This window comes from Lutra lutra, chromosome 2 (assembly GCF_902655055.1).
Source record: "Lutra lutra chromosome 2, mLutLut1.2, whole genome shotgun sequence".
NCBI classification, from domain to species: Eukaryota; Metazoa; Chordata; class Mammalia; order Carnivora; family Mustelidae; genus Lutra; species Lutra lutra.
Genome location: NC_062279.1, coordinates 109,690,753 through 109,710,211, shown reverse-complemented (window position 1 = coordinate 109,710,211; position 19,459 = coordinate 109,690,753). Strand labels below are relative to the sequence as shown.

Genomic DNA, 19,459 nt, shown 5'->3' with positions numbered 1-19,459 from the left:
TTTGAACAAAAAGTAAAAACCAAATCCTAAGCTTCAGAAACTGGTGTGCCAGGAATACAAACAGCCATTTAGTAACAGCAGATTACATGGGATTAGCCGAGCTCTGTAGTTACTTAACCTTCAAGTGTATTTTACAGGGGATCAATCGACCTAGCCTTTGAATATGGTTTCAACTCAGTAACACGTTCTAAGGAAAATGAGACTCAAGCACATGTCAAGAAAATTTCAATAGGTTCCCATATCCAGATTTGTAAGGAAATGCTTATTAAGTCCTTTTTCTATGGATGTAATTGCTACTATTATCTTGAAGATACACCTCATGTTAAGAATAATTGTCTTTTAGCAGATGCTAGAAAATACTGCAGATTATTTATAACATTATAATTTTTTTTTTTTTTTTTGCATTTATAGTCTCCAAAAACAAAGTTAACAAAATCAAGTACCTAGATTTTTTTTGGGCAAAATGCTTCAATCCACCACTGAGTGGCAGGACTAAGACTCTGGCTTTCCCAGGTCACTTCGGGGCAGTGTAAGGTTATCCCAGTAGTTTCTAACAAAGGCCATGATCTCGTTCAGGAATATATTTTATTCTTAAGTAGTTTTTCAATATAGGCATCAAGCCATATCTGACAGATCAGCTGTCATGTCTTTTAGCAAAATTAGGCTCTATCCAAAAATAAAAATTAAATTCAATCATTAAAAACTACCTCCATGTACACAAGATGGAAAATCCTCATGGCAATTGACAATCAAGGATTTAGGTTTTATAAACACATACAAACACATATATATATTATATATATCTGGGCATATCAAGTACCTCCTGATTAGCCCTGCCTGATAACATATATATATAATTTAATCTTGTTATTGTATAGTGGTTCTATCAACAATCTTTAAACCAAAACCCTTTCAAAAGAAAGTCAATTCTGTAAAAAATAAGATTATGGGAAATGTTTAAAATTGATAGGATGCATACAGAAAAAATAAAGGCAGAAAAATTTGCTCAGTTAAAATAAAATACCACAGATTTTATTTTATTTATTTTTTTAAATTTTTTTAATTTTTTATTTTTTTTTAAAGATTTTATTTATTTATTTGACAGAGAGAGATCACAAGTAGGCAGAGAGGCAGGCAGAGAGAGAGAGAGAGAGAGAGGGAAGCAGGCTCCCTGCTGAGCAGAAAGCCCGATGCGGGACTCGATCCCAGGACCCTGAGATTATGACCTGAGCTGAAGGCAGCAGCTTAACCCACTGAGCCACCCAGGTGCCCCTATTTTTTTTTTAAAGATTTTATTTACTTACTTAACAGACAGAGATCACAAGTAGGCAGAGAGGCAGGCAGAGAGAGAGGGAGAAGCAGGCTCCCCACTGAGCAGAGAGCCCGATGTGGGGCTCGATCCCAGGACCCTGGGATCATGACCTGAACTGAAGGCAGAGGCTTTAATCCACTGAGCCACACAAGTGCCCCAATACCAGAGATTTTAAATGTCCACTATTTAAACAATGGTCATTTAAAACAACAAATACATGAGTCTACAAATGCATTCAACATTCAACAATGTTTTTTATTGAGCACCTACTATGTGCCAGGCAAAATGCATCTACCTGCTAAGGATACATCAAAGAACAAGTAAACAGTTATCAATGGACATAAAGTCTCAGTTAAGCAAGACAATATGTTCTACAGATCTGCTGTACACATAGTTACCAATACTGTATTGTACACTTAAAAACTGGTTAAGAGGACAGAGCCATGTTGTGTTCTTGCTGCAATAAGATAAATTTCAGACAAACAAAATAGGAAAAAAGGAGAACAAATATAAACCCCCCATGATTAAATTAATCCTAGTGGCAAATATATGGAAATACATACACAGAAAAATGTAAATTAAAAATGCAGAATACATAATAATATGCAGAGATTACATTGCTATGTAAGGTATATATGTACATCAGCTAATGTGATTTAGAAGCAACAGTGTTTAATATTTTTGTTAAATAGTAGAAGTTAATAATTGTATTACAATTTGAGAAGTGTGAAATGCTTAAATATTTTTCCATCTACCTAGGAACATCCAACAACTCATTTCAGTAATTTACTTATTGAAGACTATTATTATTATTATCATTATTATTTATTTATTTTAACATTAAAATAGTGGCTACTTCTAATCTAATGGTGAGCCTAGACAAGTTACGAAGTCACTGATATAGTATAATGAATCCCATGATTGGGAGAAAGGGAATGGGCCTTAATCTCACATGCCTAGAGTCATCAAAGGAGATGAACAGTAAATTTACATGAAGAAAATAAACAATCACTACAATAGCCATCCTATAAACAGAAGAATGAGGAGCTAAACTTGGGGAATTTAGGGTCTAATAAGAAAATAATCTCTGTTTGCATCTGATCTAAACAGGATCATATTTAAAATAAAACTAAACCACTGGGGAATAAGGTAAATAAAATATTTTGACACTGTGTACTTTTTCTCTTACTTCAGTTTCTTCCAGAAGCCAGTGGATTTTGAGATACGTCCATTGGTAAAATACTCATCATGGGCGTTGCTTGGTGAATCTGACATTTGAACATGGCAAACATTGCCTTCCGAAATCTACAGTAAGAAAGGGGAAATCTGGCATTATCCTATAATGACTTGGAACTTTTAAAGCATTTTCGAACATGGCTAAGATGCCTCTACTGCTAACTGACATCTCCAAATACATTTTTGCCTCCAATTTTAACATCTTTCAAGAACATTCATGAATGTATAAAGTATACGGTACAGTTAAAGACCAGTTTTGCCCCATTAATTATAAACATTGAAGACACTTAATAAAAATCAGTATGTATTAAGATGACACTTCAAATGTCAGTTAAAATTCACTTGAACTAAGGATGTATATTTCACACATTTGTTCTTCTGAGCAAAGGCCAGGTGAAATTAAGGGGAGCTTGAGAACGACTAATCTTTCCAAAAGAACTACCAATGGACTCTGAATTTAATATATGTTCTTTATGCTTCTTATGTGATCTGTTTGGTCTTAAAAGTTTTTATGTTTCTCTGTGTACCTGTAGCTAAAGCTGTTCTCCAAAAAATGTGCATAAGTACAAACGTTTGCATTTCAGGACAAGATTGCCTGGCCTCTACTGAGATTTTTTTGATCAAATATTTAAGGACAATAAATTGGTTATCCCATCTTTTAGCAGTAACAGTAAGTAAAATAATCTAGACTTCACTGAGGAGCCAGAAATCTTTGCTAAGTTCAGGATTCTTTATTATCTGAATAACTACCCACTCCTGAAGCCCTTTTATTTTAGTGTGGAGTTTTTCTCTTGCATTTGAATATCTTCTAATAAATATGCAACTATACCACCTACTTGTGGAGCCCAACTTTGCCTTCCTCACTTTGTCCATTTTCTGATAATAAAACCACTCTTTTCTTTGAAAAAACAATTCCATGAATTGGAGAGGGGATAACCATGAGAACTAAGCAGAGTCCACCAATAACCTTCCAGCAGCTTTTCTGACAGAAAGCCATCTGAGATGAAACTCAAATTTGGGGAGGCTTAGCTGGTAGAACTTGGGTCTTGGGTTGCTATAATCCTCTCCCCTCCATATGGGAAGAGGCTGTCACAGAACTGGAGCTCAAGGCATTTAAAGGCCTAGATTCTTCTCCAATTGCATGAGCCAAATTTTTACACTAGTTTAAAGGAGTTTCTGTCACTTACCTCCCCAAAAAACTTTTTAACAATCTTTCTATATCCATTTTTTAAAAAATTTAAAAGCATCTTAAACATTACTTACTTTTTGTTAGCAACCACGTAAATACAGGGATTGTAGAATGTAGAAGATTTTGCAAACAGCGGAGCTATGATGGCCACTGAGGGAGGAATCTTCTTTGGGTCACCAAAAGAAGCCCATAAACACACAATGGAATAAGGGGACCATGCCACCAGAAACATGAGTATCATTATCACAGACATCTGTAAAATAAATCAATATTTGGCAAACCCGATATCTAAAATATTGAAGTAGCTACTATATTTAAAATAGCATGAATAATTATCTAACTAGGAATTTGAATAAGTTTATGTTGTTGATGACAGAGAGGAAAATCTGAACTTTTCCAAACCTCGTTGTACTTTGCTTCTGTGCCTCGAGTCCTCTATGATAGCAAGAGCTTGTTAAATGGATAGAATGTTAAACAATGTAAAGTATGTCCTCTTTCTTTTAGTGTGCTAGAGAAGAATACAAAAGTTGGCTTTGAAGAGAGGCAGATGAAAATGCACTCCTAACCCATATCTAGTAATTGTGCTATGGACTGCCGGCATTGTGCTTTTCCCCCCTCACTGTCTTTATCTGCTAATCTGAAAAAAATAACTTTCTAGCTTTGTAAATTCAATCTGGAAAAAAATGAAATCTTGCCATTTGTAACAACATGGATGGACCTAGAGAGTATTATGCTAAGTGAAATAAGTCAGAAAGAGAAAGATTAATATCATATGATTTCATTTATATGTGGAGTCTAAGAAACAAAACAAATGAACAGACAGAAAATGAAAATAGACTCATAAATACAGAGAACTGGAGGTTACCAGAGGAGAGGAATATAGGAGGATGGGCAAAATAGAGGAAGGGGGTTAAGTGGTACAAACTTCCAGGTATAAAATAAATAAGTCATAGGGATGGAAAGTACACAGCATAGGGAATATAATCAATAATATTGTAATAACATTGCATGGTGACAGATGGTAACTGCAGTTACTGCAATTGAATTACTATGTTGTACACCCGAAACTGGTATAACATTGTATGTCAACTATACTTCAATAATAAGTATTTTTTTTTAAGATACCAAAAAAGGTGGTGCAGAAATTCAGGGGAAACAAGAAATATATGATGAACAGAAGGAAAATGTAAATATGTACATAATACTATCAAGAAAGAAGATATATTGGGGCGCCTGGGTGGCTCGGTGGGTTGGGCCGCTGCCTTCGGCTCAGGTCATGATCTCGGAGTCCTGGGATCGAGCCCCGCATCGGGCTCTCTGCTCTCTCGGGGAGCCTGCTTCCTTCTCTCTCTCTGCCTGCCTCTCTGCCTGCTTGTGATCTCTCTGTCAAATTAAAAAAAAAAAAAAAACAAGATATACATCCATAAAACAAGAAGAGGAGGCAACTGGAAAGGAGTAGAGGATGTGAAATTAATCTTTTAATCTATAATAACCATTTTTATCCTTTACCCTAAAAAAGGGCAGAATTTTAAAAATGCAATTGAAAGGCTGAATGATGGGGTTAGCTAGCATTAGGGTAATGAGGTAAGTTGTGTTAATTACAGGGTCAGACCCTGTCTTCAAAATTTTCTATTTTGCTCAATATGGGGTTTTTAAACTAATTTTTATTTAAAATCAATTAATTAACATATAGTATTAGTTTCAGAGGTAGAGTTCAGTGATTCATCAGTTGCATGTAACACTCAGTGCTCATTATATCATGTGCCCTCCTTAATGCCCATCCCCAAGTTACCCATCCCCCTACCTACCTCCCCTCCAGCAACCCTCAGTTTATTTCCTACAGTTAAGAGTCCCTTATGGTTTGTCTCCCTCTCTGATGTGATATTAAATTTGATTTTTAAAAAATACTACATTAACTACTTTTTTGGGAGGATTGCTGAGTTTTTTTGGTGCCTGTTTAAATTTCGCACCAAGGCTTGAGCCTCACTTTTCTCACCCAATCCCAGACCTGGACATGGTTGAGGAAATCTTGCAGAAAGTAGAAACAAAAACAAGTCCAAGACAGGGGCAACATAGAGAGAAAATCTAAGAAAATTAGAAGATATTTTCAGGAGATTCAATATAAAAAAACAAAAACAAAAACAAGAAACAGAAAACAAACAAAAAAAACTTCCAGAAAAGGAGGACAGAAAAAAACAAAAACAAACAAACAAACAAAACATGGAAAGGAAATCACCAGAGAAATAATACAAGAAATCTCCCAGAAGGGGAAGACTTAAGTCTTGAGTCTTCATATTGAAAGCACTCTCTAAGTACCCAAGAACATGGGTGAATAAAGAGCCCCCTCAAGACACATCAGCATGAAATTCCAGAAAATTGGAGACACAGAGATGATCCTCCAAGCTTCCAGAGAGAACACAAAGAACACTACAAAGGGTCAGTCACCATAATGCTGTCAGCCTTTGCGAGAGCAACATTGGAAGCTAGTGGACCCTAGAGCAATGCCTTCAAAATTCTTTGAAAATCATTGTTCTACTTAAAATTCCATGTGAGGCAAACGGTCAAACATGATCATAGAATTAAGACAGTTTCAGACAACAAAATCTTTAAAAATTTACCTCCTATAACCTCCTCAGAAATCTATTTGAGAAGGTGCTCCACCAAATGAGAGCGAGTACACCCCCAAAAAAGGAAGACATGCAAGCCAGAAAACAGGTGATCCAACCCAGGAGAGAGGCCACAGGCATTCTCAGCTGTCAATAAGGAGATCTGAGGATGCCGGCAGTCTTCTTAGAGAAGGGCCAGCGTAGAGCAAGATGCCTGAGAGTCACAGCAGGAGGGAAGGGTCCAAGAGAAGGATAAAGTCAATTAGTCTCTAATGTATTTGAAAATACAGAGAGGAGATTGGTGCTTCTGGTGGGGAGTTCAGAGATGAATTAGTGACCCATACACAGAACAGTGAGCAAACAAAACTATGGGGGTGTGGGAAGGATAGGGAGCAGAAGAGGGGACTGAGAGGAGGAAGAGAAAGAAAATGATTAACCCCAAAAGAAAAACAAAATAAAAAAAAAATACAAATCACAGAACCATAAAGAGATCTGCAATAAACAAAATTTAGGTAGTTACAATAAGGTACAATTATGTAACCAAATATTATTAACATTATGCTGACAAGATGAGGAGAGAGAAAGGTTGGGGTGGAGGAATAGGAAAGGTGGTGTAAGAGAAATAAATTCTCACTATCCATAGTAGGAAATCAAGAGTAATAGCAAACAAAAATATCTGAAACGGCAGATAAACACATCATTTAGAAATATGGAGACAAACATAAGAAGAAGAGTCAGAGTAAGAATCAGGTGATGGGGAAAGGGGATTGTAAAATGGACCACATTAAGTGGATTAATTAAGGATTTTAATGTCTTAAAATTTAATGTCTTACCTTTGTTACATCTACCTGATCTGACCAATCTCTGTTGAGGTACTCAGTGCAGTTACTAGTAGTACGACATTTAATGGATCGAGTGACATAGTAATAGCAGTAAAACATCACCATCAAGGGCACAATAAAATTTACTGCAATAACTGTCATCGTGAAAGAAACAAAAGATCTGAAAGTAAGAAGAGGGAATCACCAAATCACTACTTGTTTATTGTGCTGAATAGGGGAAAGGAAATGGAACAATTATTAAAAATAACTGTGGCACTGTTCAACAGTCATTGTATTAAGTAACATAGGAAGGATATTTAATTGGTTCATTTAGATTAGGGGTTCGCAAACTATGGCCTGTCTTCTTTATAAATTACTGGAACTACATTTATCTACACACTGTCTACGTCTGCTTTCACAGGCAGGGTTGAACAATCATAACAGAGACGGTCTTGTCTGTAAAGCCTAAAATATTTTCTTATTGACCCTTTACAGAAAGTTTAAGATTTAGATTTAGTTGGAGAGTTAGAAATTTTCTACCCATTATTCTGGGTCATCTTTCATTTTCTTTAACAAAGTTACCCTCTCCTCCCTGGTAAATACAGAAGAGCATCACTAAGGAGCAACCCAGTCCTTTCAGGGACTGCCTTTGCCTTGTCATTCCAGCTTTATCACCAGGTCATCCTGAAAAGATAGTAGGGGTCCACCTGGGCTTTTGGCAGAGTCACATGCTGTCTAGTGATACTAATGCTCCGTTTTTCCCTTTCAGATTCTACCCCTGAGATACCAATATGGAAGGGTGGTCTATACCCACTTGGCTGCCACAGGAGAGAGAGGACGGTAGAGGGTAAGGGAACAAGGGAGCTGGATGGCCTTTACTTGCAAACAAGTGTAATTTGATGCTGGAATCACACCATCACTACTAAGGAAGCACTTGGCCACACTCTGTATGGAAAACATTTGATCTGAGCTTAAATTTGAAATGATGAGAAACTGTCTACATTAGAAGCATTTGATTATTTTAAAGTGAAAATGTGTCTCTTACGCATCATTCTTCCGCCAGTTTATGGTACAAGTAGCCCCAGTAGGATCTGGGGCATAACTAGTCCACCCTATGATAGGCATCAAAGCCCAAAAGAGACCATTGAGCCAGGCCCCTAGAATCATGCCGATATAAGTGTTGGTGGTCATTCTTCTTCCTATTAACAAACAGATGAAATATTAGCATCATTTGCCAATGACGGAATTCATATCTTCACTTTGTTTTAACTGATTATTCAAAGTTATTAGGTAGATTCTTTACAAAACACGTTAGTTCACTCAGCGCCTTCTACATGAATTCATATTCAGGTTTAAAAAAAAAAAAAAAAAAGGAAGGCATTTAAACTGGCACCTGAATGATAAAAAGGATCAGCCAGAGGACAAGCAGGAAGCAGCATTCTCCAGGGCCAGGGAAAACAGCACTTACAAAAATCCCGAAATGCGAAAGGCCTAGGCCAGTACCCCAAAGTGAGGGGACGCCCGCCAATGCTGGAAAGATAGCCAGGGGCCAGACCACATGGAGCCTTGGAGTTTGGGCTGTGAAATTTGGATTTTATTCTAAGTATCATAGGAAATCATTGAAACTTCTGAACAAGGATTATCAGAGAAACAAGAGTGACTATGCAGTCTTAATGCAACTCATTACATTTATATTTTATTTTATTTTTTAAAGATTTTATTTTTGCGGGGCGCCTGGGTGGCTCAGTGGGTTAAGCCGCTGCCTTCGGCTCAGGTCATGATCCCAGGGTCCTGGGATCAAGCCCTGCATCGGGCTCTCTGCTCCGCAGGGAGCCTGCCTCCACCTCCCTCTCTCTGCCTGCCTCTCTGCCTACTTGTGATCTCTGTCTGTCAAATAAATAAATAAAATCTTTAAAAAAAAAAAAAAGATTTTATTTTTGCGAGAGAGAGAGAGCGTGTGCATGAGCAGGGGAGGGGCAGAAGGAGAATCAGACTTCCCACTAAGCAAGGAGCCAGATGCCGGAGCACCCGGAGCGAGCACACAAGCAGGGCTCCATCCCAGGCTCCACCTCCATCCCTGGGATCATGATCTGAGCTGAAGGCAGATGCTTAACTGACCGAGCCACACAGGCGCCCCAGTCATTACATTTTTATTTTAAAGTGCGTGTGTGTTGAGTAGTAGTTAGGCCAGAAATGATTCGCTGAGAAAGCTAAGAGAAGGGTTATACCTGTGTCCGGACTACAGATGGTCAGGTATCGATCTACGGCCACGACAGTGAGTAATCCAATACTTGCCATTCCGAAAAAGATATTCAGCCCAGCATAAATCTAAAAGTCAAAGTTGGAAAGAATACACCATTCTACACACCCTCCCAAGAGACACTTACATTTTTATTCACATGGCTAGAGTACATTTAAGGACACTGAATGTTTTTTATTTTAGTAATTTTAGAATACATTTTCCATTGTCATATTGTAACTGACTTATTAAAGGCATGTACGGAAAGTGTTTTAGGTCTTCATTAATTAAAATAAACTTTAAAAAAAATTTTAAGACTTAAAGTAGAACTTCTATACAACATACTCTATAAACATAGTGCAAAAACAAACCACAAATCAGGTGTAGTGCAGACAACCAACGAAATACTAGTGTTCACAAGATAGAGAATTCAACAAGAAGAAAAGACAAATGGAAAATGGGCTGTTCACACAGGGGAAACCTGAATGTTTATGATACAAGATGTAAACCACAATACATATTCAAAGAACTGCGGATTATTAAGGTACCCCTATATACCCAACAAAATGACAAAAAATTAAAAATCTCACAATCCCCAGCATGGGAGAGAATATGAAATAGGAGAAGTTCTCATAACTGGCATACCCATTTTGGAGAGCAATTTGGCCACATCTGATGAAATTGAGGATGAGTATTCTCTACAACCCAACCATCCTTCTCCTAAAGCAGTATGTCTAAAGAAACTCTTAGACATTGTAGGACACATAAGAATGCTTATTGAAGCTTTGTTTGTGACTGAAAACAAATGGGAGTAAATGCTTAATAACAGAAAAATAAATACATTGGGGTATGTTCATAAAATGGAATATCACAGAGCAGTTAAAGTGAATGACTTACAGCTACATCTGTCAACATGGATAAACTTCAAAAACATCTCATCATATAATAAGACTGCATCATGTACACAACATATTATTTTATAGAGAATTTGGAAATATCCCAACAGTATAGTTATGTGTGTCTAAGATAGAAAGACATTCATGGAAGAGAAGGAAGGTTGGGGTTAGTAGGCAGCGGCCTTCAACAGTATTATTCAAGTTTTAGATCTTTTTTTTTTTTTAAGATTTTATGTATGTATTTGAGAGAGACACCATGTGTGCACACACGCACGCACATGAGCAGGACAGTTAAGACTATAAACTGGACTCTGCACTGAGCACCTGGAACCAACACAGGGCTCGATCTCACGACCCTGAGACCATGAACTAAGCTGAAACCAAGAGCAGGTCCCTTAACCACCTGAGCTACGCAGGTGCCCCTCAAGTTTTTTATCTTTAAAAAGCTGAACCTGAGGCACATATTGCGAAACATTAAGATTTGACAAAACCTGGAGGTACATACATGAGTATTCATTATTCTATTACTCTCATTTTATTGTCTGTAATTTCATAGCTTAAAATAGTAAACGGTTTTAAAAACTTGGGCCAAAAGTCTTATCTCCCTACTCTCCTAATATGAATTAATATTAATATATTTCCTGGCCAGTAAAAATAATAACGAATATAATTAATTGCAAGTCCATTGGAGGACTGTCCATAGAGGGGGACAAAAACTGATAGCTTAATTACATTACTTAGATATTAGGATACTGTCATTAGATAGTTCATTGTTTCCAATAAAAAGTTTTTTGAATATGCAGATTTTTACTTTTCTTCTCTAGCTGAATGCTGATTTTTTTGTTTTTTTCCTTTGGGTAGGAGAATTTTTGAAAATATAATGAATGCTACCAATGTCATTTCTCTTTTACTAAGTAATGTATTTCCCAGTCACTTCTGAAGCTATTTTCCGTAAGACCACTCTATCTATTATCCCACATGATCTTATTTGTTTGAAACCCTTGGAACTCCTTTTTTTAAGACATTTAAATTTACATCTCTTTACTATTTTATTTTGCTTTCATTCCAAAGATCTCCAATACCTGGCATCCTGCATATCCAAATTTCCAACTTCCATACAGATCTGAAGCTGCTGACATGGGATATCCAATGCTACTGACCCCTATATCAGTAACAGCCAGGTTAATGATAATTGCATTTGTGGGTGTCCGAAGTTCCTTGTACTTAATGAAGATGCCCAGAACTATTAGGTTGCTGAAAATACTTATTATACCTGAGAACATATAAAAAAAAAAAATCACTTTGTTTAATTTGAATATTTAAAAGTAGTATCAAAATTAAATATTTAAGCCCCCTCAAAAGCAAAGCAAATCCATTTTAGTTCATTTACTGGAGGAGTTCCAACTGTTCTTAAAATTGGTTGTAGTATCTTCCCAGCCCTTCTGTGAAATAGAAATAATTAAATTAAAATGAAGAATCTACCAACTGCATACAGAGTACTGAAGGCCAGTTTTACTGTCCTCACTGTTAATCATGCTGCCCTTGAAATTCCTCCCCTGCCTTTCGTGATACCACCTCCGATGATTTTTAAGATACATGTATGACCATACCATCTCTTTTGGCAGTCTAACTTCCTCCTCCTCCTTCCTGAGGCCTGAGGCTTTTCCTCTAATAGTTTCCTTTCTCAAGCCTCACCTATCAATTCTACCCTAACAATTCTGTCACTTTCCAGCCCCGACCCATGCTCCAGTTCCATGTCCCTTTTCATTCAACTCATTGCCATTTACTAGGATCTCCCATGTACAAGATCATATGACTGTTCCAATATTTCTGGAAGCTCAGTGTGTCCAAACCTGAGTACCTCATTCAGTGTGCACAAACACAAACCCCTAGAGAAGGCACATTGCAAGGTTTGACTATTCAGAAAGGGAATTCGGCTGGCTTTTAGGTAGACTGAGAAGGCTCACAGGAGACCACCTTCCTAGTCAAGTTTCCACAGTCTGGGATCTGACTCTTAGCCTTGGGGGCCCAGAAACTCACTGTTGTCAATGCCATGGAATGGGCTGGACTCCGTTAGATGACTGAACTTCATCATCAGAATGGCAGTGTATTGTTGAATGAATCGGACACCCACGTTAGCCCAATTAACAACCTCTACATGCTGCAAGAGGTGCATAAACATCCTGTAAGCCATCCTGTAAGTGGGTCGTACACTAGGTCCTAACAATTGGGGAGTGAGCAGCCCCCAGCAACAGTAGAGAGGGAAGGTTTCCAAGCACCAACACACAAAAGTAACAGCTGAGGAAGAACTTCCACTTCATCTTGGCACCTCAGTCGAAACTTCCTTTTAGCATCCCATGACACTAATCCTCCAGATTCCTATTCTTTCCCCTCCGTGCTGTTGGTAGAATAAGCTGGCTACAACAGAGAATTAGCCACGTTTCTTCTCAAAGCTTCAGTACTCTCTGTTGGCTGTGGGATAAAAGCCCACATGTCCCAACCTGATAGCCAGATTTTGCCTCAATCTGTTTTCACCTTCTCTAAGCAAATTTCCACACTTGCCAAACAAGCCATCCAATTCTAATTACTTATCAAAGACACAAGGCTTGTTGTAAAGCCCATCTCACCTGGAACACCCTATTTTTTTCCTGTAACTATACAAATGCTACCCATCCTTCAAAGTTCTACTCAAGCCCAGCTCTGCTCTAGAGCTTTCCCCTACCTACAGTAATTCTCCCTTCTCTAAATTCCCAAAGCGCTTGCTTATATTATACACTATTCATTTTATGTGATGCTATATTTAACTTTTAAGTATTCCTAGCCTTCTCATTTAGATTTCAGGTTCCTAATGACTTCTGTGTTCTATGACTATGTGGCATATAGCAGGTTTATTTAATAAACAGACCACAACTGAAACTCATATTGTTTAATTTCTATCATTCCTGCAGAGCATAAGTAAGGCACAGTGATAGCAAATTTGGTGATTCTTTCTCAAGACTTTATTTTTAAGTAATCTCTACATCCAATGTAGGGCTAGAACTCACAACCCTGAGATCAAGAATCACATACTTTACCAACTAAGCCAGCCAGGTGCCCCTCTTTGGCTCTGATTTTAGCATCAAGTACTGTAGCAGGCATACAAGAAATACTCCAAAAAACTTAATGAATTGAAGAATCTTTCTAAGCTAACTACTAATTAGCGATTTTGAAAATCAGATAAAACATAGTACGGTAAGTTCTTGCCTACCGAGTACACAACCAGAAGTAACTGTACTTTGGGGAAGGTCTTAGATATAACGGGGGATATGGGTTAAACAATTTGGCCTTTTTCTCTATTCATTCGGCAGCTATCTCAAGCTCTCTGCTCTATTTTCTTAACTGCAGGTGTTTTCTAATGGATAGCAACAGATCATTTAATAGGTCTAAATTAATTTCCTCTTAGCCTCTGGCTTTCTTAGAATCTCTTGGTAGATCCTACTTACTCTACACCTGGCTTTCCTTCTCCATCTCCACCTTCTTAAATATGTGCATCATCCAAGCTTCTTAGACCCCTTCTTTTTGCATTGACCACATAATCTGTGATTTCATACATATCCAAGGCTATGTGCTGCTCTTTTCCAGACTGACCTCATAAAATTCAAAATTCAAGCCCACATGTCCACTGGACATCTCTCATGCTGAACCAAGTGAATTTTCTCTTCCTTCTTCAAACCTGTTCTTCCCCACATGTATTCCTGGTGAATAGCTTCACCATCTAACCACAGGAGTCCCCAAACAGAAAACCTGTCTTCATTGACACTCCCTTTCCCTCTCCCTCAATTGCCACATCCAACCATCAGTTCTAACTTCTGGCTCTTGAATGTGTCTACTTCTATCCTGATTGCCACTTCTCACTCCTCGGGATCCTTCTTAAACACACAGGGGCTTCCTATGTAGTCTCTTAGCTACTAGTACAGCATATTTCTAAAATGCAAATGGAATCATGTCATTCAGGGACTCATCACCTTTATGACTTAGGTGATTCTTCATTACCTGGTATACAGCCTCCGCTGCAGCCTAGTATCTTTTACCCTTCAATTTACAATTCATCCATAATGAATGTATTTCAGATCATCAGTTTACCATGTCCTCTTGCCTCCCAGCCTTACTTGGAGAAAGGGAGCATGCTCAAGCTGGTAAAAGTTTGTAAGAGCTAAAATCTAAGAGAAATATTAAATTGAAAATTAAATTTTAAACAACAAATCTAATAAACTCTTGGTAAAAGTAATAAATGAAATAAATGCTTTAACTAAATTCTTCTTATAGCTTTGGTTTTGATTTGGAAATGCAAGTGGGTTTTGTTAAAAGGGGGACCTAAGAAAACTAGGGGACCCAGAGAACAATAAATCTTTCAACAGGAGCATAAAGAGGTTACATATGCTCCCTTCAGTTTATCTACCAAAACCACGAATAACACATACCCAAGGTATTCCTTAATAAAACTGACTGTTGAGGTTACATGAGGGCTCCAGAATAAAAATGCCCGAGTTCAAATCCTAGCATAGTTCCTTAATAGATCTGTGTGTACTGGGTAAGTTACTTAAACTATTTGTCTATATAAACGGGGAAGATAAAACCGATTCACTTACTGACCTTGTGTAAGGATGAATTATTCTGTACGTTTAAGTATTTAGAACAGTGCATGTATTCAAATAACAGTTAATAGTGGTAGTTAGTGGTGATGGTGGCAGTAATGATCATCGTCATAGTAGCGGTGGTAAAATTCCTATCATTGTTACTGTTACAGGCGTAAGAACCAGAGAGAACAATTTCTTAACAAGAAATTTTCTTTGCATGCTACTTTTGTAAACAGATCAAAAAAGAAAGCTTTCCTGGTCATCTATAAAAAACTAAACCAAAAGTTTGCATACAAAGTATTTCTATGTAGTTGTAATAAGATTTTCTCTTTAATTAGCAGATTATTTTTTCATATTGTTACAACAAAAATCAAAAAGAAAACAGAACTTGTCCAGTACGTATCCAGTACCTGAATATTTGCAGTATTCAAGTGAACAAGTTAGCATACCACTAAAATTTACAAAAATTAACTGAAGAACCACAATTGCTAGCACAGAAGTATTTGTGAATTATAGGGAAACTAAGCAACTATGAAGAATAAACTGGTTATAGTAGGATTTGTGATACTTTTTCCCTCCACTTTTGAATATATTTGAGAATTTCATATAAGTCAATCTAAAATAAAAACTGACAATAAGCCAATGTAACAGTTACTTTTCTTTTTTTTTTCTTATTTGAACTTTTTTTTTTTAATTTTAATTTTTTATAAACATATATTTTTATCCCCAGGGTACAGGTCTGTGAATCGCCAGGTTTACACACTTCACAGCGCTCACCATAGCACACACCCTCCCCAATGTCCATAACCCCACCCCCCCAACCCCCCTCCCCCCATCAACCCTCAGTTTGTTTTGTGAGATTTAGAGTCACTTATGGTTTGTCTCCCTCCCAATAACAGTTACTTTTTTTTTAATAACAGTTACTTTTAAAACTCATTAATGAGCATAAAGTTGGAAATGAAGTGACTCCTCAATATAAAATGTATATAATTCAACCTATACATTAAAAAGATAATTAGACAACGTCTATTTCATTTCCCCCATCCCTTTCTTCCAACAAACATGCCTGTATCTTAGTCCACTGTACATCAATGAGTGTGTACACACGGGGAGAAAGAAGCAAGTATGTGCCCAACACCTACTGTATATGTTATTTAGGTCACTTGATTTCACTCTCCTCAACAATCCCGACAGTTATCTCATTCTTATCCTGTTTTCAGAAAAGAAAATGTAAGAACAAAAAGCTGAAGGAACCTGCTTACTGTTGGAAAGGTAAGATACTAAAAGATAAAATTCAAAGCTCAAGAGTTTCCCAATACAGCATATTCTGGGAATGAGCTGAACTTTCAAACTCTGTCCTCAGTGACAACAGAGTCTGCTCTTTTTATAACTTTAATTTTCTTTCCAAGACCTTTTCATCTTAACTAGAGTCCACCACCAAAGACAAGACTATGAATAGTATTAGAATAGTAAAGGACACAAAAATACATTTTTGCCATGGTACACACTCTTCCCCAATAAAAACCTGACAATGTAATAATCAAATATATGGATGACATATTATTCATTTTACAGAAAGCTTTTCTCAGCCCCACTTCACTAATGTTACATTGTTTATCAAGATTCAAAATAACCTGTGGCATTAACCACCATTAACAATGACTTCATCTATCCTTTCACCTACATTCTCTTACTATACAGCCAAGAAATAAGGCAACTATGATTATTCTATTTGCCACATGAGCACCCCAACTCAGGGTAAGTGGCCAACAATATGGAACTTGAAACACTTCTGAACCCATGCTTTTTCTATAACCTTATGCTGAAAACCTCTGCTTTCCTTCACCCATTCAAAACAAAATAACAGTTAATGGAATAAACCTTCATACCTGCTGTGATCAAGTAAGCTGCAACAATACTGTGTTCAGTCTGTGAAAAGACCGAGCCATCTTCTTGTTTAGAGTCTGTACTGTTGTCTAAATTATTCCTTAGCATTTTGGAGGGAAGAAATTGAGACAGCCTTCATAATGAGCCTTCAATAATTATGAAATTTTTTAAGAACCACTGAAGGAAGAATTTTCAGAACCAATCATTTCCACTTAAAGACCTCAAAGAAGGGCCTTTTCATAGAAGCCCTCCCTTAACAAACTTAATTGGGCTGGAGAGGAAAGGATTTTAATTCCCAGGACAAGGAAAAAGCTTATTAGCAAAATAAAGAGAAATACCAAGCACAGCATTTTAAACAATTGGGGCATCAGACTTGTAGCTAAGGAGATTATCAAGTGCACACCTCCTATTCAAACAATAAACTCAAAATCAGCAGGAGCTGACTTAACTGATTGCTGGTGGAAATCAGTTCTGAAATTAAGAACTGGCCTTGGTCTCCTAAAACTTTTCAGATTAAGGGCCCTGCTTTCTGCTGAGCCTTTCAAGTTTTTCCATAAGAATCTGAATAATAAGACATAAACAGAGAAGTGATCTCCTTCCATCTTTCCAAATCTCACTTTCTTAAAAGTAGTAATATTTTCTGGTGTAGATCTTCTGGTTTTTTTTGCTTATACAAATATGTATTCACACTAGTGTCAAGGTTTCTCCCACTTTTTTCTTTTAAGGAAAAACAGGGAGATATGCATTTATAAAATCATTCTGTAACCTGTTTTCCTCTAAAGTCACATCATAAATTCCAGGCCAATAAACCCAAGTCTAACTTATTAATAACTTGTATTTCATAGCATGCATATAATCTAACAGCCCACCTTAATTAACCCAATGCTTTGATATGCACAAGTAATTATCAGATAATAATAATCACAGCATCTATCAGCAAAGAATCTGGATTCATCCTGTAAAGTACAGGGCAATTCTAATATTCTGAACCATCTTGTAATAACCCAAAAAGTAATTATAGAAACAGGTTATAATCTAGAATGAAAATTGTTAGAATAAGATATCCCTGGGACACCTGGGTGGCTCAGTTGTTAAGTGTCTGCCTTCGGCTCAGGTCATGATCCCAGGGTCCCGGGATCAAGCTCCACATAGGGCTCCATGCTCGGCGGGAAGCCTGCTTTTCCCTCTCCCACTCCCCCTGCTTGTATTCCCTCTCTCGCTATGTCTCTTTCTGTCAAATAAATATATAAAATCTTAAAAAAAAAAAAAAAAGATCTCCCTATAAGCTTCCCCCCCATATTCTTTGTCATGTAATATTACTAAAATCCGATTCTTTTCAAGTTAATTTTTCAAAATCAGTTAACTTCAGAGAAATGCTAGATATACCAATTAACAGTGTAAACATGTAACAGAACCACTAGAGGGCTATATTTACCCACTTAATTTAATTTTATAACTTAGAATAGCGCAGCAGGAAAGGACACAAAATAATCCTTTGCCTCAGTTCTTCCAACTACGTATAAAATGAAGTTGAGGGGCACCTAGTTGGCTCAGTTGTGTAAGTGTCTGCCTTCAGTTCAGGTGGTGGTCCCAGAGTCCTGGGAAAGAGCCCCTGCTCAATGGAGAGTCTACTTCTCCCTCTCCCTCTGCACCCCCAACCACCAACTCCACTTGTGTTCTCTCCTGCTCTCTCTCAAATAAATAAAATATTTTCCTTAAGATTTTATTTATTAATTTGACAGAGAGAGATCACAAGTAGGCAGAGAGACAGACAAAGAGAGGGGAAAGCAGGCTCCCCACCAAGCAGAGAGCCTGACACGAGGCTTGATCCCAGGACCCTGCAACCACGACCTGAGCCGAAGGCAGAGGCCTCAACCCACTGAGCCACCCAGGCAACCCTAAATAAAATCTTTTTTTTAAAAATTAAAAAATAAAATGAAGTTGAGCCAGGTTGATCTGTCCCAGATCTTACAGCTAACCAATACTCAAAATTTCATAAATGTAAAGTAATACTCCGAAGATTAGCTATATTAGGAAAGTGAATCTCATCAGATTCCAATATCAAAATATTTTCAAATGACCTAAGGCAATTAACATAATCCCTAAAAGGAATTAAAAAAAAAATCTCTAAGTTGTTGGGTTTTAAGTTTTGTTTTGTTTTTGCATTCAATATGTAGAATAAGTCACAAATTACTTGTGTTTTCTTTGGTTCATAGGTTCATATTCCCTCCCTTTTCTGTAATGGATTATACCTAGTTGTAGCATCCACTTAAATTTTCCAGAAAGAATTATTTCTAAGAACTAAAGAAAAATTCCAAATTTATCTGCTGTAGATAAAAAAGCTTCAAAAGTATGAATGTGCTAAGTACTTTCAAAATACTTTTTCATGCTCCTTCATGATCAATACAGAAAAGCTGTACTAGGATGAGGCTTAGAATACTAAGTAATAGAACTATAAGCATATAACGTTTACATATAGCTCACAATTCTTTAATCCGATAAACTTCAACTGACCTAAAGTCAATCCTTTTATAACTCTTCCCAAATTTCCAAGCATATTAAGATCTATTGCTTGTATTCCACTAAACTGTTTAATTACTATGGCAACAAGTACATTTTAACATGACGCAAGCAATCAAGATGTTATTCAGTTAACA

General features: G+C 37.1%; 1 protein-coding gene across 1 annotated transcript; it reads right to left on the bottom strand.

Annotated features, from left to right (window-relative positions):
- Positions 1–1,407: 1,407 nt before the first annotated feature.
- On the bottom strand, positions 1,408–17,947 carry RRH (retinal pigment epithelium-derived rhodopsin homolog). Its single transcript, XM_047718210.1, has 7 exons — positions 16,805–17,947; positions 11,382–11,572; positions 9,393–9,492; positions 8,210–8,363; positions 7,177–7,345; positions 3,812–3,990; positions 1,408–2,617 (listed from the first exon to the last, which is right to left on the bottom strand). The coding sequence occupies exons 1-7, from the start codon at positions 16,908–16,910 to the stop codon at positions 2,503–2,505; spliced, it is 1,014 nt and encodes a 337-aa protein (XP_047574166.1). The 5' UTR covers positions 16,911–17,947; the 3' UTR covers positions 1,408–2,502.
- Between the last annotated feature and the right edge of the window lie 1,512 nt (positions 17,948–19,459).